Source organism: Podarcis melisellensis (assembly GCF_964234715.1).
Source record: "Podarcis melisellensis genome assembly, chromosome: 2".
Lineage (NCBI taxonomy): Eukaryota > Metazoa > Chordata > Lepidosauria > Squamata > Lacertidae > Podarcis > Podarcis melisellensis.
In genome coordinates this window covers 63,661,777-63,688,731 of record NC_138529.1, presented here as the reverse complement: position 1 = coordinate 63,688,731, position 26,955 = coordinate 63,661,777, and the positions used below count along the sequence as shown (strand labels likewise).

At 37.9% G+C, this 26,955-nt stretch overlaps 1 protein-coding gene across 1 annotated transcript in view; it reads right to left on the bottom strand.

Moving 5' to 3' along the window:
* The window catches only part of GALNT10 (polypeptide N-acetylgalactosaminyltransferase 10), a 32,069-nt gene extending 7,047 nt beyond the window's left edge, over positions 1–25,022 (bottom strand). The window contains exons 1-7 of the mRNA XM_081901041.1: positions 24,661–25,022; positions 13,472–13,574; positions 11,928–12,066; positions 10,833–10,999; positions 8,877–9,062; positions 6,463–6,646; positions 5,210–5,327 (exon numbers count right to left, since the gene is read on the bottom strand). Coding sequence (XP_081757167.1) covers positions 5,210–5,327; positions 6,463–6,646; positions 8,877–9,062; positions 10,833–10,999; positions 11,928–12,066; positions 13,472–13,574; positions 24,661–24,888 — 1,125 coding nt within the window. The 5' untranslated portion in view covers positions 24,889–25,022. The remainder of the gene's footprint in view (positions 1–5,209; positions 5,328–6,462; positions 6,647–8,876; positions 9,063–10,832; positions 11,000–11,927; positions 12,067–13,471; positions 13,575–24,660) is intronic.
* Between the last annotated feature and the right edge of the window lie 1,933 nt (positions 25,023–26,955).

Sequence of the window (26,955 nt, the reverse complement as noted above, 5' to 3'; positions counted from 1 at the left end):
AAGTTTTGCCAGTCTAGGTAATTGAAACAGATGTAGTGTTGAATGCATGCATTCCAGTAGGCTTAATGAATTTAAGTTCTTTGACTAATAATGTACATAATCTGTATTAAAGTACCATGCCCATTTATTAACAGACTGGCTCTGAAATGTCTTAAAAAGGATTGTCTGGCTAGGTTTGCTAAGGTAAACATTTTAATGATCCAACAAAGGTTTCATTAAAACATTTTCCAGCTTTTATTCTGTAGAGGAAACTAAATATTAAGCAGTCTTTGACTTTCCTGTCAAATATGAATTCAACAGTGGTGAGAATGTACTGCTGAATCAATTCTTGAATTCAAAAAGAGAAGTTTCCAGATGGGCAGTTTCATTAATGGATTCAAGGAATGGGGAAGAAATTGGTATTGTTAGCATTGTAATGAGAACCTACCTCATTCACATTTACTGAGCAAATATGCAGATTGAAATGCAGCTATCCTTCAAAATTTTTGAATTTTAGGATGCAGTTCCCAAACATAAAGATATGTATAAAAATATGTGTATTAGGGGGAGGTGTACACATTAATGGAAATAAAGTTTAAAATGCATTATATTACACAATTACTTATGTTAGACAAAATTGTATTAAAATGTTTATATTAGGAGAAATGCAAGTGAAAATGCTTGCTTATTTCCATATAGGATTTCCAAAATGTTTACGAAATAATGCGAAAATGGGACAAAAGAAGATTTAAGATAAGAAATATGAAGAACTGAGAGGAACTGAAACTGACTAATTAGTCCATTCTTAATGGATACACTGGGTGGTAATCAATTAAATTTTACTCAGCATAAATCTACTGAAAATAATGAACATGAATAAGTTGCTCTATTAATTTAAATCGGTCTACTCAGAGTAAAAATTAGTTGAATATTATTATTTTATTTATTACCCCCCCCCCTCACCCTAAGGTTCCAGCGGGGATTGCAACAGTTACAACAATGTTTAGTGGCATGGTTTGGAGTAGCTGAGGGCAACGTGAATATACTAGTTCCACCCAGGGTAGGAGTGTGTTTAGCTATGTCAGCTGAGAACATAGTCAGCCTGAGAGATTGATGCTTTTCATCTGGGCCTAAGCCTCCTTCTCGCAAGAAATGCTTGGATGGCAAAGGATCTTCAAAAGCAACTGGGGGAAAGCATTTCCTCCATGAACTTCACAGTGTGGCCATAATTGTCTCACAGCTACAAGAACACTTCCAAACAAAGAAATAAGATCAACAGTGGACAGGCTAAAATTAAAATAGAACAGGTGATATACATCTAAGTTATACTCAGAAATAGGCACACTGAAATCAATAGACAGTAACTTTAAATGGGCCTATTCTGATCCTGACTAAAACTGGATAGCACCCAATATATAAAAGCCCAAAGCATCTAAGAAGATGGGACCAGTATTGTCTGACTTACATAGCATTTCAGAAAGCTATCTTCATTATGGATTAACACATTCCATGAATATTAAAAATTACAACTTCTGATTACACAAACTACTTGTCCACTGGCTTATGAGTTCCTGTCAATGTGCTACAGATATCCTTCCCTTACACTTACCCAGCTCAGCTGCTTTTAAAAACACTCATGTTTTCAAATGATAATGTGCTACTCAAACACAAATCTAATTTCAAAAGCAGACATCCTATTCATTTTAATTGCTGCTTTGATTCATTTTATTAGCAATCCCTTTGTGTGATGACAGAATTCATTACAACTTGCATAACGAAAACTATCATTCTCATCTGTAAAAAGAGAGATTGGTAGAAAGAGAGCCTTATACACTAGAAGGAAAAAGAAGGTAAGAATTAAAAAGGTAGCACTGAAATTAAAAATAGCAAGTGTCTATCAAGCAGCTGTTCTTGGTTGAAAACAGAAGCTACTAGCAGACAAGATACTCCTGATTTTATGTATGTTAGGCAGCACACAGCTTATTGTTGCCTCTTAAACAATGCCAATATTTGTCCATCTGCATTCAATAACAGGATTGCACTGTTTATGCCTTGCCATCACCCTGTCGCTTGCCTTATTTTACAAGAAAGGAGATCAGACTGGCCATACCAAGACTATCTGCTATTATGAGGAAAGTCAATGTTGTGTAGTGGTTAGGGTGTAAGGTATAATATATATTATTGTGCCATAGATTACATACTTCTTAAACTTCCACCCTCCCAAACTAGTTAAAAGCTACCTAAATTCCTATCTGTGTAGCTACTGATCCCAAGCAGAGGCCTATATAAACAAAATCTATTCAACACTGTTCATAGTACAAAGCACAAAAAAGCTAGCTTTATATAAAAATCACAAGGAACAGCTCTGACAGGGGAGAAATAAAATATCATGAGAAGTAATAACTAGCATTAATCAGTGATATACAATAACTCTGTAGAAAACGCAGCACTAAAAATGTAATCTAGTGCAAACATATTATAAGCAGCAAGAGAGAAATCTGAAAAGCAAGGCTCTTCTGTTTCTAAGTCTTCCAGAGAACAGAAACTCTGTTTCTAAGTCTTCCAGAGAGCATAAACATGTAAAGAAGTTACATGTATACATGCATTTTAATCAGCATCATCATAATTTTATTTGTTTTCTTCCTTTCCATAGTTTAAAACCATGTCATGTCTAGTTTGTCCCTTGAAGACAGTGAATAGCTAAGAAGGAAGCAGGACTGCTGTAGAATCCCCTAAGACTTCACATCCAAAGCCAAAATAGGGAAACCATCAGAGAAGTTGGATAGAGATTCCATGTCATTATGTTACAACCAGCAATCTGATCAAAAATAAGTAGAGAATCAGAGATACTGCATCAAATCTCAAAATATAGCTGTCATTCCAAGCTTGATGGGTATCCTCATTGAACTGAGTCTGTCTATACTTAAATGCCTATTTTATTCAATGTAAACATTTGCTCTAGAGGACAGGGTATATTTATACTACCTACTAGTCCTTAAAAATAATCTTGCAAAGAGAAATTACTTTTGGATGAAAATTAAACACTTAGAAACATTTTTATAGTAATTCAACTAATTCACTTCCCATCAAAAGCAATACAAATTGTACATTTCTAAAATCTACCTGAAGAAAACTGGCCTCACTTGCAACCAGCACAAGGTAAAAGCTCCTTAACCGCTGACTGCATAGGACTACTTCATCCTCATCCAGAGCAGGCTATCAAAAAACTTTCAAGATACAGGAATCTTTTTGGAGAAGCAGGTCCTTCCTATAAGCTACATAAGACAAGAGACAATTAGGTTCCCTAATGTCACGCAAACATGCTCCAGTGAGTATATAAAGGAATTTCCCTACATTAAAAGAAATGAAATGATAAGTGCAGTAATTAACACTACCCTTTGTTATCTCCTAGAATTGCTGGGAACTGATAATTTCCCTTTTCTTACACAGTTCCCCAAGTAATAATTCCCTAGCAATAATCTGGAATAGATTAAAGAAGGGAGGGGGGAAAGTTAGTTAAAAATGGGTTGAAAATTTGGACTTTGAAACATAACATTTCCCATTTATTTTACTTGGAAGAAGTGCTAGGTGGATTCTTTGTGCTCCTTCGGAGGCAGGATCTCAGCATCTTTTTAATGTTTAAACAGATGCAGTTTTGAAATTGAATATGAAGTTTCATAGCTGTTAGGCCTCAAAAAACCCTGTGTTCTTGTTGCTAATGAACAAATCTTTTATTCTTATTACTTTATCAGAATTTCTATCAGCCACAGATGAAAGCATCAATCTATCATAACTCCTGAAAACACACCATTTTAGTGAAACATCTTTTTCTGTCGAACAATACAAAGAAAGGAGGACTTCTGCTGGGATTTAATTAGAGTGAATTTAACCCACCATAAATTATCATCCTTGGCCTGAAATAAAACTCTGCAATACAGTGTGCAAGTAGGCAGATGAATGAAGTATTCTTATTTCCTGCAGATCAAATAGTGTCTGCTCCAGCATTTCAAAGACAAAGAGCTTGCAGAGTCACTGTCATCACTCTTGGAAACTACTGTTTTTGAAAAGGTCTGAATTGGAAAAGATGAATGCTGCTTTTACCATCTCCTGCAGAGAATTACATTATTACACTATTTCTTTACACACACTAATAAAAGGGATAAATTGAACCAACTGTAAAGAAATCTCACATAGGAAATAAGAAACCTTCAATATTTCTTTATCACTTAGCTTTTTGTAGTTAAACAATGAGATGAAAATGTTGTTTGCTGCATGTTAATTGTCAAATTAATGTAGTTTGATGGCTTTTTGCATCACAGTTTAGATTTCAAAAACTACTTGGGGTGAGCAGAAAAAAGAAATAATTATAATAATCAGGGAAGGGCTGTTGGCAAGGCAAAATTTTCCCCTGTGATCTTTGCAAGTGGATTCATGTTGAGGCAGTGGGGCTTATTTACTTGGATGCAAGACCTACTAGAATGGCTATGTATTAAAAAAATAATCAGAAATAATTGCAATCACAAGGCAAAACTAAAGCTAAAACACAAAAGCATTGGAGAATAAAGACATTAAAATATTTGCTAACTACAGTAACCAAGTTGTTTATTAATCTAATGTTTGCCTTTTGATCACCAGAAGTACTGCTGAAGACCTCAGTTGTATTTATTCTACTTAACAAATTCTAGTAAGTAAACTCATAGCTCTGACAGGTCAATGAACAAGCTGATCCATGAGTAGCTAGCTTCTTAATTTGATGAGGTGGCCACATGAATTTATTCATTTGTTCCAGCTTATGACAATAGAGTGTTCTACAAACAGAAGACTATAGTAGCAAGTCATTTTGTTTCATTACACTTACAAAAATAATATTCTATTCATTCATTATGCTCCTGCTTCCTTGGCTTACTATTGGCTACGTAACCAGCTTAGCAGAAACTGATTGCCCTTCAGTTTGTCTATAAAAAAAATCAATCACTCAAATATTCACTTCTCATATCAGGTATCATTTAGCAGTTAGCATGTAACCTCACAGAGGCTTTCGATTCTTAGCCATATTTTTGGCTTATTACAGTAAAATGTTCTTTTCAAGAAATGCTGCAGAAATCCTTTCAACAGTTTTATTTTATAAACACACAGAAAAACAAAGACTGCAAACTGGTGCTTCATGTCTATAAACTACTTCATTATTCAGCATTTTTTCAAATAAAAGTTTTCAGGGAACATAACTCACCTTAAATGATATTTCATACTGTTCTCCACCCCATATTTCCAGGCCTGCATCATATCCTCCCAGCTCCCAGAACCACTTTCTATCGACTGCAAAGAGTCCTCCAGCCATTACAGGAGACCTTAAGGGGGGAAAATCCTTTACATTACAAAACCTATCATTATAGTTATGCTACCATTACATCCATATATCAATAAATTACATTCCTGAAATCACATTTCATACTTAAATATTTTTTCTACTGCTCCACCTTAATATTTTTAATCTATGTGATGTTGTTGCACAGTATATCTTTAAACTATGAACCCAGGAGAACTTGGCAGTTTCCTTCAGAATGAATTAACGAGACCTCCAATAGTGGAAGGTGTCAATCTGTGTGGGACTACAGCCCACATTATCTAACAAAAGTCCAATGTTGTACCTTTTAACATTCTTCCTCTCCTTAATTGGTCTAGGCGGCAAAACGGCCTGTATACCTGAAGGAGCATCTCCACCCCCATCGTTCAGCCCGGACACTGAGATCCAGCTTTGAGGGCTTTCTGGCAGTTCCCTCATTGCGAGAAGTGAGGATACAGGGAACCAGACAGAGGGCCTTCTCGGTAGTGGCGTCCGCCCTGTGGGAACGCCCTCCCATCAGATGTCAAGGAAATAAGCAGCTATCCTATTTTTAAAAGATGCGTGAAGGCAGCCCTGTTTAGGGAAGTTTTTAATATTTAATGCTGTATTATTTTTAACACTAGATTGGGAGCCGCCCAGAGTGGCTGGGGAAACTCAGCCAGATGGGCGGGGTATAAATAATAATAATAATAATACTTGGAATCAAATCTTTAATTTAACAATGCTGCATTTTTACCCATACATAGCAACAAAGGTTAAGATAAAATAAAGTGTGTTGAGGTTACCAAAGCATGGACCAACCTGGTCAGGCTATTCTACCACTATATTAACTGAATTAATAATTATTAAGAAAATAAAGTTTACGTTTTGATTTAATTTGTACCAGCATGCGATATGTTCTATTAAATATCCACCATTCTGACTTATTTCAATTATGCAATTGAAATTATTTTTATACATCTGAAATGGACCTTATTATCTCTTTTCAAAAAGTTGTAGTAGACAGAGAAAAAGAATTTTATCTTTTGAAATGAAACATTACTTGTGATGGCCAAGGATAGTTTCTATCCATTTGAAAGCACCAGTGTCAAGAGCCTAGCTGGTTAAACACCTATTCACACTTTGTTTCATGAACTTACTCAAAAGGGTCACTCGGGTCAGGTTTCTGTAATTCAGGAGGAATGGGTATCCGCTTGTAATACATCTCCCAGTCAAATGCACCTCGCATTGCATCTCCAGCTTGTGTTTCATAGCCAAAGTGGTCATGGTCAATTACATCAATCATTGGACAAACAATTGTTTTGCGATTTCGAGCAATGCGGTCTGGGGTATAGACAGAAACATGTTAGATTATTTTGCTACAGATGAAAGGAGTAGCAAACACAATTGTTTCTACAATACTCCATAAAGAATATATTCAGAAGTGCAGCTACACGACTGTGATTTTTCTCCTCTTTCCACGAAATACACATGGGTAATCTAATTCAAATGTGAACTATCTACCAATCAGGAAAAAAAAATATATAGAGTTGTCTTGCTGAATACAGGGGTTTTACATTCATTGGTGATTTTTCATGCTCTCCCAAGACTACATAAAATAATAGTGTTGGAAAGGTAACATTTGGGAGCACATATACACTTGGAGTTGAATTTAGTCTACCTATTCAGATTTACACCTATTAACAAGTTGAGGTAGGGGAATGGCTGATAAGTCAGTTCAGTGCTATCTATACTACACAATGCTTGTGAAGCTGAAGTCTCCAATGCCAGTTGGCAGAACTGGTGATGTTCATTGAGCACTGCAACTGCTTGAGGATCAGAGCTCTCAATGTCTGTGAGATCACCTTCCAAGAGGGAAGTCCATCAGTTTGGCATTATCCAGGTCCTAATGGCAGCAGTAGCTGTGTGGGACAGGCAGACTGCTAGGAAGAGGTGCCATGAAACCAGGAAACTATGGTGCAGAAGCAAGGCGACTGACTGAAGGATAGGAACTGAGAGACAGACAAAGGACAGTGAACAGAGGCAATGGGCTAATCAAAGAGGAGTCTCTGAAGAAATTGCAGCGCTAAGGTTATGAAACACTATGGGTGAACGAAGAAAGTGCAACAGAAGCTTAGTAAAATGGGACAATGGGGGAAGTTGTCTAAAAATTGTGGAGCTGTGGAGACACTGAGGAAAGAAGGGGAAAAGAAGTTTAGAGCAAAACCTCATGCAGTCCTGGGAGTAGCATTGGCTGCACTTTATTGGCATAAGGGAAGTAACAACCAGGGAAGGCCCAAAAAGTTTGTGATGGTTCTTAAAGATCTGAAGCATTGGCTGGGTAACTGTATTTTAACAGCTACATAGATAGGGAATGCACTTACTAGGGCTGCAGCACTGTGACTTTGTAGCCCTAAGAGGACAATTAGGGCCAAGCAGCAAGAGAAGGCCATTTTCCACATATTATATGTGAACTAAGCAGGCCAGTTGCAGGCTTCTAATGTTGAATGTCTATACACACACATCTGAAAAGCCTGTTTACCTTGGTATTAGACAAAAATTAACAGATATCCAAATGCCTCACTATTTTGTCATCTAAATGTTATATTCTTTTCTGTTTATCGGTCAACCAAAACAAAACAAAGCAAAAATAATAATTCAAATGAGAGACTCCTTTGCGTGGAGCAAGCAAACAATTACCAGCCAAGCCTTGTATTAACAGACAATGGTCTGTTAATGGCATATTTTTTCTCTAAGTTCAAAACTATTTCCACAAGCCAATATGCCAGTCAGCCATAATGTGTTTAAGTTCTGTGTTAGATTCAGGCAGGAAATAATTCAGGCAAAACATCTTCACAAAAAACAAAAAACAAAAACTGCTTTCCAACTTGAATTTACCAACACAGCTGGATTATATATTTCACTGGGCTTCTTTGGTTGCAGCCTGATCCATGGTGAGTCACAACAGGACCATCATCCAAGTATATGGTAAAATGCATGTTTTATATATCTTTGCCTAGACTATTAGACATGAAACATAGCTAAATGTGAACCAACTGCAGCTAAATAACTGAAATCAGAAAAATGTCTGAAATTAGAAACACTTTTTAAAGATCACTTTGCAAGTGTTGAAAGGAAGACATGATCAAGCAACACAGCCAGAACCATTAAAAAGACAATCCTATTTTGAACCTTAATTTTATCCAAGTACCTTCTCACCCTTTCTCAAAGAGAATCTCACTGAGTAACTGTTGTCAGCAATCTTTATATAAGCCAGATACTGACTTTTTGTAGAAAAAAGTTCTGAGAGGTCCCAGAACAATAAAATTAAATTATGGATGAAATTTTAGTTTTAAGTCAGATTGTAAGCCTCTGTATTTCATATAGCTAGAAAGTATAGCTAGAAATGCCATATCAGGACATGTGATTATCAGACTGAAATACATGTTGATATTGGGAATTTATTGCGAAATTGTAGTGTTACTTGTTATGCACTGGCTTGAGTGATGTAAATGCATTAGAAAGGTAGGATAAAAATCATATAAATAAACAATGAATGAGATAGTCTGCTTACCTAAAAGGGGTGGCAACCAGTTCACATTGGCCTCACAGTGAGAGTCCAAAAAAGTAATAACATCTCCTATAGCAACAGAAGCTCCCAGCATACGAGTTCTTATCAACCCTTCTCTCTTCTTAGTTCGGAGAATCCTCACTTTGGGAAACTGGGCCATATAGTCCTCCAAGCGCTTTTTTAAGTGTTCTGCATGGAAAATTAAATGATTTCTCATCCAGTCCTTTACTCTTTATTTCTCCCCAACTTTAAAACCCAATTTCCAGAATCTGGAACACCTTTAAGGTTTAATAGTTTTGTGTTTTTATAATTTTGCTATTTTATCATTTTTATATACTATCTTATATATATATATACATCTTATATACATCTTATATCTAGACTATTAGACATGAAACATATCTAAATGTGAAACAGCTGTAAATGAAGCAGCTAGAAAACTGAAATAAGAAAAACACCAGAAATTAGAAAAAAACCTTTTTTAAAAAATCACTTTGCAAGCTTTGAAAGGAAGATGTGATCAAACAGCACAGCTTGAACCATTAAAAATACAATCCTATTTTAGACCTTTCATGTTGGTCAGGTTAGATACCTTGAGAAAAGCAAAGTTTCATAACAGATCACTGCCATTGCTTTATTCTAGCTACAAACTTTAAGATAATAAAGTATTGGTAGTTGCACAGAACCTTCACCAGGCAATTAAAGTATTACATATAATTCAATAACATACATCAGGCCAATAAAACACAAACATGTGGACAGTAATGGTTTAATTTTGATAGGCATACAACAGGCAAGTAGTTAATCCATAAGCATACTATAATAATACAATTTTCTTAACCAATAATCAAATAATTTGCTCCACACTAGAATAAGAATGTATATTACCAACATGGGCAGATCTAAATGTCAAGTATGAGATATCATGTGAAGGGGTTGGAATTTTTTGTTTTTGTTTTTTTACATCACTAACTACAGTGTGGCTTAAGTCTACAGTTGTAGGAACCCATACCACTTTGCCAAATCCAGATAACCAACCTGCGATCTTTGGAAGAAGGGAAGTATACAAATGGAATAGAAGATACAAGCTCTCTCTCTCTCTCTCTCAAAACCAAAACTCTATTAAAAATTGCAATATGTGTGAACTATATGATGTGAGAATATATTTGCAAGCTACTTCAAAACTGAATAAATGTTCATTTAACTGTCACATAGCTCTTTTTTTAACTGGAGAAAATAGCTATCAGGAGTAGTAATGAACCACTGTGGGACAGCTTTGCATAATTTCACATCATTAGAAATGCATTATCTTAGCCAAATGCCAAGAACTGGACCTGAAAAAACTCACTATTTAATATAAAAACTCACTCTCTATTAAATATTTCTAAAAATCTAATGATAATACAAACACATGTTCTCCATTTCAACAACTATAAATGATTTCCATGCTTGATAAAGCATTAGCTATTTCAGCCACTCTGAACACAAGAATATAATTAGCATTTTGAAAGTCAGTATATGAAATAATTTAATTTAAATAAGATAAGGAAATAGTGGTGGAAATTAAAACACAAATCCACAAAAAGCTCCTATGACTTAACATAAGAGATTCTGGAGTCAGTTTGCAATAAAGGAATTTTGATTGCAGTTCCTGTTCTGACAACCTTTGTGTATGTTTTAGTTAGCTATGGATATTTCCAGAATGGCAGTTCTTAGTGTACCCAAACATTGGTTATCCACCGTAATCCACTGAATACAGAATTGCAAACAATCTTCCACACCTTGGAGAGGAGCATTTTGTGTATCAATATATCCCATTATATGAAAAAACATTTGGAATACTGGGCAGGGTTCACTTAATGAATTTTGTCAGCAGAATATCTGCACAAGTAATCTGCTATATACCTTTTTTTTTGTTCAGTCATATGTCTGCATAAATAAATATTATAATGAAAGTACCTCTGTCACTGAAATCATCCACCAGTACAATTTCAGCTATGAGTTCAGGAGGAGAGCGATTGAGAACACTGTGCACTGTTCTGAGAAGTGATGACCACCCTTCGTTGTGGAATGGGATTATTACACTGGTGTTGGGGAGGTTTTCCAGGTATAGCTTGCTATTGCAGCTACAAGACAGATGAACACAGTAACTAGCTTGACCAGCATACAAAGAATGGTTACTACTATTATTTGAGTTTTTTCGCTTATTGTAGCTAAATATTAAACATACAGTTGAATAATAGCCTGTATTAGGACAGATTCAGGAAGAACAAGATTCTAACTGGGTCCATAGGCCAGAGGTTCCCCATTGGTGCTATAGAAGATCGAAGACTTAAACAATCATACCTTTTAGTGGGAAGGAGGAAATATTTTAAAAACTTTTTGGACTGAATGTCAAAGAGATGAGAGATCATATCAAGCACCAAAAGAAGGATGACTGTCAGGCAGCACTTTCTGAATGTAATTTGTTTACAAAATACGTATCATACAAGCTGTGAGTGATTGCTGAAGAGAATTTTAAGGGCATTTCATAGCCCTAGGTATATCCAAATCTCAAAGTGAGGATACATCCGAAGTAAACAGATATTCTGTGACCCACAGGGTTCTTTTCTATTCCTCATTTATTCAGATAGTTTCAATGTTTTAATTGTGTGTTTATATGGTGTGACCTGCCATGGGATCTTCTGGTGAAGGATGGGCAAGAAAATAACAACAACAACACTGACAATAAAACATATCCACTCTATAGGAAACCTATTAAAATAAATCACCAATAAGATAAAATACAGAGGAGAGTTTATTTGAAACTGTTGGAATTTCTGTACATAAATATTTATGCTTTATTTCTTGGCTCTGATGACAGAGTTAAAAGTTGCTGAACTATCAGGTTTCTTGTTTAATACATTAGATAATTCAACCTATCAAGATACTGCAGACGTATGTAACAAGCAAGGGCAATACAAATTGGAATGACACTCAAGTTAGGATACAGAAAAGCCAATTTTAGAAATAGAAACCTTCATACTTTCAGTAAGAATAAAAGTTTGTACTTACTTTGGGTGTCGTATATCTGGTAGGGATCGATTGAGAGAAACTTTGTCACTCACAAAAATATTAAAGCCATTTTCTCGGTATGCCTGGTCCACTTGCTCGGCATCTGTCATAGGATACGGTTTTCCCTGTTCTCCATTTCCTATAACAAAAGAAGTGGAGCCATTAATACTTATAAAATTCCAGTGGATGAAAGCTGAATTCTGTCAATCTGGTCCCTCTAGATATTATGGACTACAACTCCCACTAGTTTCAGCTAGCACGGCTGGCTAGGCAATACTCATTATGCCACATTCTATCAAGGACACAGTATGATGTCCAAACACCACACTTTACATCTGTTAAAACTATCGAGCAGTTGAGAAGCGGATAATAAAACTGAAAGAACTATAGGAACACTTAACGGTGTTTATAACAAATACCTTGTTAACGGTTACTTTGAAAAAAAGGTCAGATTTAGGACTAATTAGATTTATCTCAATTTATAGGATGCAAAATATACACAACCTAGGAAGGCCAATCAGTTTCTTAAAAATATGTGGGGAACTTTCCTGCCCTTGTTCTCTGTTGGCCCCACTATTTGGTTTTGGAGGACACAAACCAGGTCTGGCAAATGCTCAATTTCTATCTAGATCAATCTGGTTAACTCTTATAACTCCCTCCTATTGCATAAAGTCTAGCAGGATGCTGTTGTCAGCACAACCTTCCCTCTCTCCACCAACTGGTACTACTGTACCACACAGAAGGCTGCCAAAATCAGGGATGAAAGCCCAAACAACCCCTAACTCCGTTCTAGGGCTGGTATGACAAATCTTCACCAGTTTCAGGCTTACATTTTTTGCCACTTCAACTGGAAAAGGGAGATTTTGCATGGCCTCCACACTCACATACCAATTTACATCATTCTGCTTCAAAATAGCAAGTTATGGCAGTCTCTGGTTTCCTTAACATCAGTCATCATTTTTCTCCCTTCCATTTATGTCCCACTGATGCTTTTAAGGCCTTTGCAATGGAAACTTGGGCATTTAAGCCTTCCAGTGAAGATTTAAATGGGGTGGTGTGCCACATGCAGTTCTTCCTTCTTTCCTTCTTGTCCTGCCCTTTGTGATACATCAAATTGTACTCTCAAGTGGCTAGCTTAAAAGACCTTGAAAGACATCATGCTTGTAGAATGGTTGGGAGGAAGCAGCATACAAACATAGCTGCTGTGCCTTTCTAGTTTGAAGTCTGAGGTCCTGTTGCATTTTTCAGTTTCTTCTCTTGGAACAAACAAACACCCATATGATAATATAGTAAATTATCAGAACTGAAAAGAAAAACAGAAGTAGTAGACTTCTTTGCTCAACCACTGCCCGAAGCACCTTCCAGACACTTGCTAGCAAAGGCCTGCTGACTTTCTTTTAAACTCTGCTAACAGTAATTGATACTGTGTTACATATAGCATACCCTCCCCCAGTACTTTGTGCTCAGTTCCATTTTACTTACAGGTTACTGAATATGTAATTCAATATTACATGCCTTAAGGCTGAATGAGTTATCATACACACCTGTACGTTGCAAGTCTTTCTTTATAGCATCCCTGTCATGCCAGTCCTTTTTCCTTTGTCTGTTTTCAAGATAAGCTTCTTTCTTCTGCCTTGTATGGAAACCCTTTTAAATAAACATTACCTATAAGTTTGGGAAAGCATTCAAGGCTAAACTGAATTACTGATAAGCCATATTTTCAAAACATACTCATAGAACTGTAGAGTTGGATGGGACCCCAACGGTCATCTATCCAACCCCCTTCAATGCACGACTCTCAACTAGATCATATATGACAGATGGCCATCCAACCTCTGCTTAAAAATCTCCAAGGAAGGGGAGTCCACCAGAATGGTGAATGCTGACCTACAGAATGACCCTGCCCTGGTGCGTCATCAAAGAACATTTCAAAAGCTGTGGGGTTTAACTTATGTGGCATTTTAAGAAAGGTCAAAGGAGTATTGCATCAATACCTTTGACAGTGATATTTGGTTTGTCATGTTTTGGATTTGCTTTCTGCTTAACAATCCATTGCATAGGGCTTTACTTAGCTGTTTTCTGTACCAAGTTAATGCATCTGAGTGAGGTACGTTTCCCTCTAAAATGAAGAATTACAGACTTGAAGCTAATCTTTCCTTCATTGTTTTCATCCCTTGCTTTAATGAAAGTGAGGTCAGAGTAGAAAGAAATATTAAATAATACTCTAAAAATGGATTTAGACTAATAGTTGTAAACAGCCCTTTATGTTGCCTACCAAGCTTAAAAATCACCAAAGAAATCTAGTAACATTCAATAGCTAAACATACACAAAAATGTAATTTTAATCTTTTGTTTAGTTGCTATTTGGTGTGCCTGGTTCCAGCTATGAATGGTTATTTAAGCCATGTAAATGCTATATAAAAATATAATAAAATCACCAATTAAGTGGCAGCATTATATAATGTTAGACAGAAATAGTAAAAAGCACTATTTTATTTCTAGTCAGATCAAATAACAAAACGTTTCTTATAATATATAAAGTGGTGAACAAAACAACAGATTCAGGTTTAGACCTTTTGTTAAAAAATTCTCATTAGTTATAAGAAATCCAACTCACTCTTAAATTACAGTATTTATAAGCTTTTTTGCAAAGTGCATGAATGTGATGAACAAATGACATACACAAAAATACAGAAATATAATAAAACTTTAAAATAAAAAAAATATATAGAATGATTCTTAGCATATTTTGTTATACATTTTGTGGCATATCTCATATAATTGGATTGCTAGAATTATGCCCAATACAGTATGAAATGCCTTTGTGTCAAGTTGTTGTTTGTTTGATATTTTGGGTGGGGGGTGGTAATCTGGAACTTCTCAAGATTACAACTTTACACCTTGCACAAAAATCAAAGATCATAAACTTAAGCACAGCCTAGCATGCAGCCTTAAGAAAAATCATTGTTTAAGATGGGCCTGCATTTGTGAGTACAGTTCCTCCTGCGTCAGAGATTGCACAAAAATTGCAATAAACATGGTGCTCTTGTGATATGTAATAGGAGGATGTTCCAAAGGTTAGTGCTGCAACACTAAATGCCCAATGGTAATACAGTACCTCCAGGAACAGAGGCAGTATGCCTCTGAATACAAGTTGAAAAGGAACCTAAGAAGGAGAAGGATATTGCCATTGTCTTGCTTTTGGTTGCGACGGTGGGAAACACAATGCTGGGCTAGATAGATCACTGATCTTATCCAACAGGACTCTTACGTTTTTATGGAGCAATATACTTCAACTATTGCAACAACAGACCATTTTTTGTGTTCTTTTGGAACAATATATTTTCACCATGGCGATACAGCCACCATTACCTTGAAGTAAGGTTACCAGATTTTTTCCAATGAATCCGGGGACACTTTCAAACTTCAGTAGGATAGATAGGATTTTGTCAGGGGACTGATTTGTAAATCCGGGGACTGTCCCTGGGAAACAGGGACATCTGGTAACCTTACCTTAAAGTAGGTGTCAATCTCCTTTTGAAAATTAAAACACACACACACTTTATTTCTTTTTTTAAAAAATACAAAACACCACACAGACACCCTTCAAAAACCATATCAGTTGGCTGGACGGACATTTGCAAGGGGCTACAAGTTTAATCCAAAATCTGATCCATCATTGGTATGGAATGAAAACTCATTTTCCTTTTAAGAACAAACATTTGTCTGTGGCAAGACCATCCTGAGAGATTGCTTCATTTTAATTCCTACTGGTAAAACTATTTGCTCTGGTGCTATTTCCTCCTTGGAATACTGTTGTATTCTGAATTAGAAATTATGTATTAAAACCAGCATAATACAAATGCGCAAAATAGAGGTATGCAGCAGCCAGAAGGTAAATTAGCAACCCAAATGTTAAGGCTGAAGAGCATGCATGTATTTGTGGGAGAGAACCAGTTATAGTGCCAAGCTCCTTTTTAGACAAAGCAGTAGCTGGCCTCTAACTGCCATAACAAGGACAAAAAAGCAAAGCTGTGGCTGCTGGCACTGTTTTTACTCACATGTGTGTAAACTTTCTTTTAATTCTAACAGAACCCCCCTTTTTTCAAATGAAGAAAGAGGAATTCAGAAGGCTGATTATTATTATGAATCCATCAGCACACTGAACTAGTGTAGCACAGTGGATAAGTTGTGAACCTAGAAATTTCTACTTCAAAGCTCACTACAGCTATTATCTTGTTAGAGGGCTTTAGGCAAACTCTATCAGCCTCAGTAGCCTCATCGGCAATAAAGGGAAAGCAATGCTGACCTACTTTAATGGGTGGTTGTGGCAATTGCAATAAAATCATGTATGTGAAGTTCTTAGAATGTTCTAAATGCGCTATATAAATTTCAAATATTATTACTTCAAGGAAAAATGCAGCCCTTTTTGGAGATATTGTTTGAAACAGCCATCTTTAATGAAGTAAAAATATCATGATATAAAGCTCCTTTATATCAACATTTTGGAGATAATGATTAAACATATTGGTGATAGATCATAACAAAGCACTCTTTGGTACTTCATGTATCTCAGTGCTGTTGACTCTGATCCAGAGGGACAAACATGTCCCTTCTAAGTGCTCTGCAAGCTCCAAATTTACAAAAAGAGAGAGCACAATATATCAGGAAGAATTTTTAATGGGGAAAAACGAGGAAAGGTTGCATGCACAGTATAATTTCCTCTTTTAAATCATTCTTGTGCCATGTTTGCCCAACCCACTTTTTTAACTCAAAGGTTTAAAGGTCTGGGAATTCTGTGTGGGGATAGCTTTGGAGGACTCAAAGTATGAATACACATGGATGGCTCTTTTTTGACTCATGAAAGCAGAACTCTCACACTTCACTGAATAAATTAGTGCAGAACTATTTTGATGAAGTAATTTGTATGCAAACAGTGATTACTGTTTGTTTACATCTTGCCCCCCCCCCCAGTTTTAGCATTTTGATAAACATTGAACATTCACCAACAGTGATAGCAGTTGACTGAATGCAGGAGAAGGCCTGGAAATGATCCTGATAACCTCCACAAGAGCTAAAAACCACACCTTAAGAAAATGTTTTTCTTCAAACAGCAAATGATGGAATAAAACAAAATATGTCTGATCATGTGGTAGTGATGCAACAATTGGACTTCCTTTCATGTAAGACAGGTGTATTTACGGCTGAGTACAATATTGCCTGAGAAGCAAAGACTTAAGAATCTCTAACCTTTTAGATAGCTATAAGTACAGTGGTACCTCGGGTTACATATGCTTCAGGTTACAGACTCCACTAACCCAGAAGTATTACCTCAGGTTAAGAACTTTGCTTCAGGGTAAGAACAGAAATTGTGCTCCGGTGGCGTGGCAGCAGCGGGAGGCCCCATTAGCTAAAGTGGTGCTTCAGGTTAAGAACAGTTTCAGGTTAAGAACAGACCTCCGGAATGAATTAAGTACGTAACCAGAGGTACCACTGTATCTATATAGCATAACTTAGCCGAGACCTGGGAGAAGAAAGGATTGAAGAAGATTGGAAGAAATTCAAGACTTACCTGCAGAAACATTGTGATTTAGTGGAATGCTAAGAAGGATGCTTGGTTATAAATAATTGGTCATCATTAAAATAGATTAAGAATTGATATTTAAGCATGTGGTCATAGATTTGGAAATAAGATGATAATTTGCTTGACAAAAATTATTAAAGATGCAAATGGGAGCGGGAGGCGTGAGGAAGCTCAAGAATATTATGAAACTTTGTTAAAACAAAGCAATAATGTTCATTATTATTGTATTTTCTTATTAAAAAACCTTAATAAATATTTATAAAAAAAAAAATATATAGCATAACTTAGGCTGCGAAATGTCAGGGACTCAACACAAATTATGAGCACATCTTTAAACTGTATAAGGAAGTGCAGCAGTTTATCTTCCCTGTCAAAAAACTAGGACAGCATCAAGTCCTAAATAATTAATATGACTTTTCTGGATAATATATAAATATTTTCCATCACCTATTTTACAAGAAAAGAGTATTGAATGCTTAACTCTCAAGACTTTAGACTCTATGAAACCTGATTCACAGGGACTTATTTCTATCTCACATTCACAATATATTTATAGCCCATTCAAAATTTGCCAAACAGCTGGCTTTTAGAAGGCACTGTCAAAGCCCATTAAGAAATGATGTCTAAAACATCTGTAGATGGTTATAATACAACAGGAAAATAGAACTGTCTTTTGTACCAGTTCTTGAAAAGGAAAATCAAAATCATGTGTTTTGATCTGGGCTTATTCTGAAATTATCCATATTTTATGTATGCCAATACAAAGATGTGGATTTAATTAATTGCACCTCAGACTTTTTCTAGGATGAGAAGGATCCCACACCAACCATATATTGCTACTTCACAAGAGCAGAAGGGAAATACAGCCTCTTCTACTTTTATGAATAGAGACAGAAGTTTGGAAAGGTTACTTTGCAAAATGAATATACACATAGTGGTAATAGAAATAAATCAGGATTTTCTATTGGATAGGAACTGCTGATTGCAAAATGATAAATGTAAATTCAGTGGGAAGCTTTAGATTATTGTATTGCACTAATCACAGGCAATTGATGGGAGGATGCGTATGAAGTGAGCTGCGTGGAAGAGATATTGATTATATGGTTATAGTCACCCTAGCTGGTAGTTCATATAGACAGATAGATATGAATAATGTAGCAAAAGGTGAATAAAACTTTTTAATCCCTCTATTAAGGATTGACCACTTAAGTTTATGTGCAGCATGTTCAAAACAGCGAAAATAAAGTATTGCTAACAACAATTAATCATTAATTTATGAAATTCACTACTGCAAGATGTTGAGAAGATGCTAAAGGGCTATTACTCACTGAGCATCCATATACAAAATACTACATTTCTGAATTTTGGATGTTAACATAACTTTATGCCTTGTTTGTCATATTCCAGAAGCATCTTGTTGTCTACTGTTTGAAATGAAATACTTAATTCTTTTCGTCTTTGTAGCAACATGTGTAATATACAATCATCAATTGTTCCCTGCAGATATGTTGATTGAAATGTAGTGTCTTTTACACTGTAGACCAAAATTTGTTTTAAAGACATATCATATCATAAACATTAATCTTATCCAGGACAATAGAACAGCTACAACTAAAATACATGCCCTACCAAATACAGTAAAACCAAGCTGTGGTTGAAAACAAAGCTAAAATCGCAATTAGCAGCAACAAAAAGACGAAACGTATAAGGAAGTTTTTCGCCTGGTACACAAAACTCACCAGGATGTTTGCCAGGTGAAAAGCCCTAAGAAAAGCATTCCACATAAAATGCCATTTCCTGCTTGTTGTATTATGGCACAACACAGAGAAAAGGGCATCCTTTGACCTTAAATGGAGGCCAAGTTCATGTGGACATCAAAACAGACAGAAAACTAAAAACTAAACTAAAATAAAATAAATTGTCCAGTAGCACATTATAGACCAACTAAGTTTGGTCTTTGTGCATGCACACGAAAGCTTATACCTTCCAGCAAATGACAATGAATGCTCATTAAATAGCCAACACCATCTAATTTCCCTGAATACAAATCAGGATGAATGCTCAATAGATAAGAACATAAGAAGAGTCTGCTGGATCAGGCAAATGCCCCATTGTAGTCCAGCATCCTGTTCTCACAGTGAGCCTGAATCCTGTTAAAATTAGTCTGAATCCTAGCAAAATGAAAGCTCTGTAGGTGAGTGTCCCTGATCATTAATTTGTGTGTCCTGGGTGAGGTCACTCTCTCTCTCTGAAGGAGCTAGTGCTCTGCCACTAGACACACATGTGCCCTACGTGGCCAGGAAAGCATTTCACCAACTTTGGTTGTTAAGACAGCTATAGCTATTCCTGGATCAGGGTAGCTTGTCCACAGTTGTCTGTGCATTGGTAACCATGCGGCTGAATTACTGCAATGTGCTGTATGTGAGGCTATTCTTCGGAGGTGGAGGCTGAAACTGGTGCAGAATGGTTGTTTGTCAGTGAAACTGCTGCCAGCATACAACACCTTGCTTGTGGGATTTTCACTGGTTGCCAATCTGCTACTAGGCCAAGTTCAAGGAGATCAGGACTGGTTTACTTGAAAGCCTGTCTTATCCCTTATATACCCAGTAGATCACTGTGGTCTGCAAGATAATTTCTTCTTTAAGTTCCAATTTCAGAAGCTCATTCTGCAGTAACTCAAAGCAGGGCTTTCAATGTGACTGACCCTGTTCTGTGCAATAACATTCTTATTGAGATATGACACTCTTCCTATAAGGCTCAACACTCCTACAACAGATTTCCCCCTCTGAAATAGCCACATGCCACTCAACAGGTTTTGCAGAATATGTACGTTAACTTGTCTGAGCAGCAAGGTAGATGGAAATATGTGAACCTTCCAGAAATGTAGATCAGCTATAGAAAAATCTTGCTTATGGAAGCCATAAACAGAGGTCAGTTTGGCATATAGAAGTGGCCCCACACTTCCTTTCCTGGGATATAAGTTTTAAATTGTTTTAAATGATGTAAGCTGTCATGGGAAAATAATGTATTTTGAATGGCAACTAACAAATTACTTTAAATAAATAACTGTGGAACAGATTCCCCTTCCTTGCACTGCCCTGTTGTTCTGCCTTTGCGTATGTTGAGGGAGCCAGGGGATACAGAACTCTGTTAAAACTTGTGGGGAATGGGCCATACTTTGATGTAGTGCTGACATTGGGAATGATCATATCATCAGTTTAAAATTATTTCTTTCAGTAAGCCTTTGTATCATGAATCCTGTTCTGTTTTATTCTCTGATGTTTTAATTCATGTTTTAAATTTTGTATTTTGTATGCTTTTACTTTTTGAAAGATGCTTTGAGACTCAAATGTTGTGAAAAGCAAGGCATGTCTTTAAAAAAATAAATAGATAAAAATATACTTTCCACCTTACAGAAAACACAGATTACAAAAAAACAAACTCTGGATTTTGGAAAGTTCTGTCACTTAAGTCTGATTAGGCGATCTTGGTCAGCATCCTGACAGAGAAACAAATCCACAACTTCCCTTTCTATGTCTACACATAAATACAACCATAAACAATGAACTGAAAGCATGAGCAAAGGCCTAGGGTTTTACCCTCAAATGTAGTACAGAAACTAGTTAGAATTTTGTTTAGAAATGTAGTTACAAAATGAGGAAGTTTAATTATTGAAATAAGCATTTTCTGGTTCATAGAATTAGAAGGAACCCTCATGGGTCATCACGTCCAACCCCCTGCAACACAGGAATCTCAAATAATTGTGCTGTGTTTGAAAACAGTGGGGATGGGGAGACATTTCCTTTTAGGGTACCGATTTAGTTCCAGACTTAGCACTTTTCTACTCAGTATCACACAACAGGCTCCCTTTCCTCACCAGATGTTCTGGTGACTACAGTATTACCAAGAGTTTGTGATATGGACTACAATATATCATTCAAGATGCAACATAGCCACACTGGTTGGTACTGTTACAATACTTGAATAATTTGCCCTCCATGTCCACAGTACAGTCTTAAGACTGAGGATAAGATGACTGCATGGCAGATGACTTCTTTTGCATGCTTGCCAAATATACAAACAAGAGGATACTGCTTGACTTTACAACAGACAGTCCTCTGAGAGGTGTTAACACATCCAGAAAACTAAAATGCAAAAACTAGCTTGTGGATGTTACTGAGAATGCAGTTTTCATCCTCCATCACCAGGTGTTATGATTACAATGGTACTAATATTCCCATGCACTGCACAGTTCATAGAGTCTTCTATTACAGTGACCTGCAAATCTATATTTTTTGTAATTCTAGGGCTAGATTTTTTTTTATGACATGCTAACTAACAGACTAAGAGGAGGCTTAGAAAATTAATCACAGCTTTGCAGAAGTAATCTAACAAATGTTTTCCTAATGAGGAGAAAGATGAAAATACATTATTAATTATAAGCTTTATGATCCAACTGTACTCAGCTTTGTGAGATCATTTTGTAATAAACTAATGCTGCAACAGAGAGCCACTAAATGTTGTAGTCTTTTTGGTAAACAAATACTTGCAGTTCTACCATTATTGGTTTCCACTCCACTGCTGAGTGAAAGAGCTATGATAGGTACATTAAATTTGGCATGACTTATAAGGACCAGAAACCAATATTAATTATTTTTAAAGTTAGGCATCTGCAAAGCCACTGATTTCTCACAGCACTAATCTCCCTACAATTTAAATTAAACCAATACATTGAAGGCATTCATTCATTCATTCATTACATGGACAAGCTGTAGCAACCCCCTGGCTCACATACTGACTCCAGCACAGCTGCAGACAATATCTGGCATGTCTCTTTCCATTTTAGATCAACCACAATTTAGTGTTACATCCCAGCACTAAACCGTGGTTAATCTTTACTATGGTAAGTGAAAAGCCAGCTTCATAAACCATTGCTGGAAGCTGGTTTCCTCTCCCCACCCTCACTGAGGATAGTTAAGAATACTGCATTTTATCTAGGTTCAGATGTTATGGCATGTTATAATCTAACATAGAAGCAAAAGCTAACTCCTCCTCATGGCCTCAACAGAGGAGGTAGCCACTATTCCCAACTGCAAGCACAGCAGAAGGTTACACATCAAAGCACACACCTCTTCCACCAATCCCAGCCTATGGTATAGCAGCCGAGAGATATGAAATGAGGCTCAACATAATTGAGAGGAAGATAACTTTCCACTTCTCTGCCAGCATCTCTGGTACATTTCCCTTCTTCCATAAACCCAATAATATATCCTGAATGCACCCTGCCCATGACTCTTCTCTCCAAGGCCTACCTGGTTCTTCTCACAACTGTGTTTAAACACTTGTTAAAGATTGGTCTGTTCCCTCTGTCAAACGCAAACATAAATTTCTCTGATAATGTTTTCCACCCCAGACACTCTTTCCCTTCCTAGTGTGCCAAAAAAGGTTGTTAGGGCTGTGGACTAGGTCTGTGCACATAATTTATATATAATACCTAATTAGGCACCCCTAAGAATATTATTTTTTCTTGAAATCTGAATAGCAGTGAGGGCAATAAAGTGTGAAAATAGAAGAACAAACAAAAGTCTATGAAATGGCAACAGAAGGGATTCATGTTTAGGGCATTCAAGTGAAGACAGAACAAGTTTATAACTGATATACCAGCAGGAACTTTCAAAACTCATTGTACACATTGCTAAGAATTTATGCTCATTATTTTGGGAGACACTGCACATTTGTGTGTCACAGCATTTTGCCTTGAATGAAGCCTTTTTCATTAATACTAAAGAAATAAAGTTACCATAGCTGTACAATACAGAACTAAATGTATATATATTTAGATAAATGAAAAGAACATTACCTTAGGTAGCTGACTGAGGCCCTTTCTCTATAAGACTCACAGATAAAATATAAAACTGATCACCTAAATGAGTCGTATGTGCTTACTCAAAACTAAAACACATATACGCCAATGAATTCCCAAGTTAAAACAACAAGTAGTCTTGCAGCAGTAACAGATTTACTCTGCCATAAGAGTCCACTTCTACCAGCATGAGGAAACTGCTGCTTCCATTAGATATGCACAGGGTTGCAACCTTACACCCTTTACTCTGAGGTGACCTAAACAATGAGAGCCTTATAACAAAGAAGATTAGTTTACCAATGACAGCTCATGCTTTTCACCTTATTTTGCTCCTTAATGACAGGGTGCCAAAACAAGAATAACGCCAGCACGTTAATTTAAAAGGGAAACCTAGAAACTCTTAATACAAAAGATGCCCAATCAGGGGTTTTTTTCTTAAAAAAAGAACAACAACCTGGTAATCTAGAGATCTTCTGCGTGAGCACTTGCAAAATCAACCTATGATTCGGTCTGGTTCAAAACGGGAACTGCCTATTCCCCCTCCAAAAAGAAAGAAAGAAGAAAACTCTGCCTTACTTTCTCCACCTCCACCCAGTTAACTTATTAGTAGAACAGGCAAGATCAGGTAAGCCAACTATGACTTACAAGTCTTGCAAAGGGTATTAGCCCAGGAGAGGAGGGTAACGGCCCAGGAGCGGAGCCTGCCAAAAGCCACATTGCATGGGGGGGGGGGGTCACAAAGCCTCCCTCCACCCCACCCCAGACAGCTGCTTTATCCTCAGCCACCTCTTGGCCTGAAAGGAAGTGTGGCTTCCTTCCTCTGCCCCCCTGTCACCCCCTCATACTAATGGGTCAATGCCCTGGATGTGTGTGTGAAAGAGAAACATCTGTGTAGCTCAGCCATCATTTCCCTCTGTGTGTGTGTGTACACACACACACATATACACACTGGATGTGTGTGTATCTGTGTGCGTGTGTAAGACAGAGAAACCTCTATGCGGCTCAGCTATCCTTTCCCTCTGTGTGTGCGTACACATACACATATATAATGTAAACGTATAGGCAATGCAGAGGCCCTTCACCCCATAGAGAGCGGCCGCTTCCTTTTCCGCCACCACTGACTATAGAAAATAATAATAGTCCGAGTCGTCCCCTCAGGAGGATCCTCGTCTCCCGGCTACATCCGAAGTAGCAACCGCTCTTCCCCACAAGACCCCAGACGTGAGGCGAAGAGACAGAGAGGGGGGGGGGAGAGAGAAAAATATGCGGCTCCCTCCACTTCTCACCTGCGCTTCTCCTCGGGCTGCTGCCGCCGCCGCTGCCGCCGGTACCGCCCCAGCTGCCGCCGCCCCGCGGGCTCCCCCCGCGCCTCCGCCGCCTGCCGCTTCTCTGCCATCGCCGCCATCCAGCTGCCGCTCGCGGTAAAGCGACCAAAGCCCCACGTTGGGAAGGAAGACGAGGGCGGCCAGCGCCAGCCCCACCGCCTGCAGCAGCCGCTTCTGCTTCCGCCGCATCCGAGAAGCCGCCGGGAAGCCCCCACCCCAACTTTCCCCTCACACAAGGGGCTGAGGCGGCGGTTACGGCGGTTACCGCGGCGGCGGTGGCAGCAGCACTCGAGCAGCGCGCGAGGCAAAGCCGACCCGCCAACTCCGCTCCGTCAGGCACTTCCGCTCCGGAGGGGTGGGCACTACCACTCCCACCGCGAGCGGGTGGGGGGGGGAGAGAAGCTTGGCGTTGGAGCGCCGCCCAGAAACCTCGAGGCTAGGCCACGCCCACCTATAGTGCCCGGCACCAAGCAGGGGGCGGGGGGACAGAAGCATAGCAGCTCCGGCTCCTCTCGCCGCCAACCGCCCCCCTTAAATATTTTGTAAATGGTACTGGCCGTAGTCTTCCCCTGTGGGCTGGTGGTGGAGCTGACAGGGCCAGAAGCTTAAATAGGAGCGAGTGCGAGGAAGAGGGTAGACCGGGCGGAACCTGCCTGCCAGCAAGGCTGCCTTCCCTGCGCTGTGCCATAGGGCTGTAATTAGGCACCGCTTACATTACTGAATGTGAAGGGAAGAAGTTTGCAGCAGAGGAGCCCTTATGCTGGGGGGGGGGGGGGTTGCGTGAATCTGCACGGGCAGGTTAGAAGGCGGGGAATTATAGTGCTAGCAGAGATCAAGCGGGACGGAGCAGCCCAAGTGTTGTTAAAAGAGGGCAGTACCCAGGATTAGGAAATTGAAAAGGCTCAGCCTCAAAGCATTTAATTCCTTTACCGCCTTGAGCAATATGTTGGAGGAGACTTGTCGGGTTGGTTTGTTTTTTAATTAGTGACTGAAGTAAAACCTTCTAGGAGCGCGAGGGAAGTGATGGAGCAATGTGGAGAGACTTTCAATGCTCTTAAAATAATGCGATACGCTTTTATTAGGTTTTCCAAGCGTCAGAGCCCTGCTGTGAATTTGGATCATAGGTAAACAAAAGAAGCGTGCCCAGTATACATGGAGAAGTTCAAAAATTCCCCCAAGGTGCTGCTGTTCAATATCCTCTAACCACGGAGTGATCTGCAGCCTTTCCACCTTTGCACCTTGTTAAATTGTACATTTAACTATATTCTAATCTTGTAAATACCGCCTTTTGTTTGCCAACTGCAGCGGTTTTTTGTTCTTTTCAAACTCCTTGCGCACTTGCTAGAATTCAATAGCTGAAGGTTTTATTTTGACTTTATATAATTGTCAGTAATTATAGTCATAACGGGGAATTAAAAAGGCTTCTTTTCACTGCCACTGCTAGGAGATGTAAATAACTTTGAATATCAAAAAATGGTAATGCAAAATAAGCTAGTGTCTTTGAATTTAACTTTCATTTCACTTCCAAACCAGAGACAAAATAGCTTCATAGTACTGACAGCAAATTGGTTAGGATCCCCAAAGCTAAAAAAAATGTTCATTTTAAGTGTGTATGTGCTTGCTTGTAAATCAGAATATTCAATACACACTGTAAAAGTTGACACTTCAGTCCTATATACTTTCAGCTTATGGCTGGTATTTGCTTTGAATCTTACATAGAACTGAGATACACCATCTGCAACTACTTGTTGGTCTGTGAACATGTGTAGTTTCAAATTATGCAGAAGAATCAGGCCTTTTCAGCAGTAAATCTTAAAAGTTGTTCCACAAACGATAACAGGACATAATATTGCTAGATGTATTTAGTGTCAATTTTTGGCACTGATAAATATTATTCCATGACATGATCAAAATGAGTAAATGTGTGTCTTGTGAAGGGAAAGGCAATTTTTTCAAACTTGGCATACAGGAAATATCACACCACACTGTTAGTCTTTCAGGTACCAAGAGGGAAAGTTGTTTAGACTTCCCACGGTTACTTGAGCCATTAATTCTTTGTTTGGCATCTGCAGCCACAGCAGCTGGTATAGCTGACACTGGCAATTGTTCATCAGCCTACTGCTTGAGTGTGTTCCACCATATCATAAACAAATCAAGTCTTGGCCATGACACAGCATTTCAAATAACTGTTCTCTCTCCTCCTAACAATTTCTTAACACTGCAGTCCAGTGCATGTTGACTCACTAGTGTTTAGGA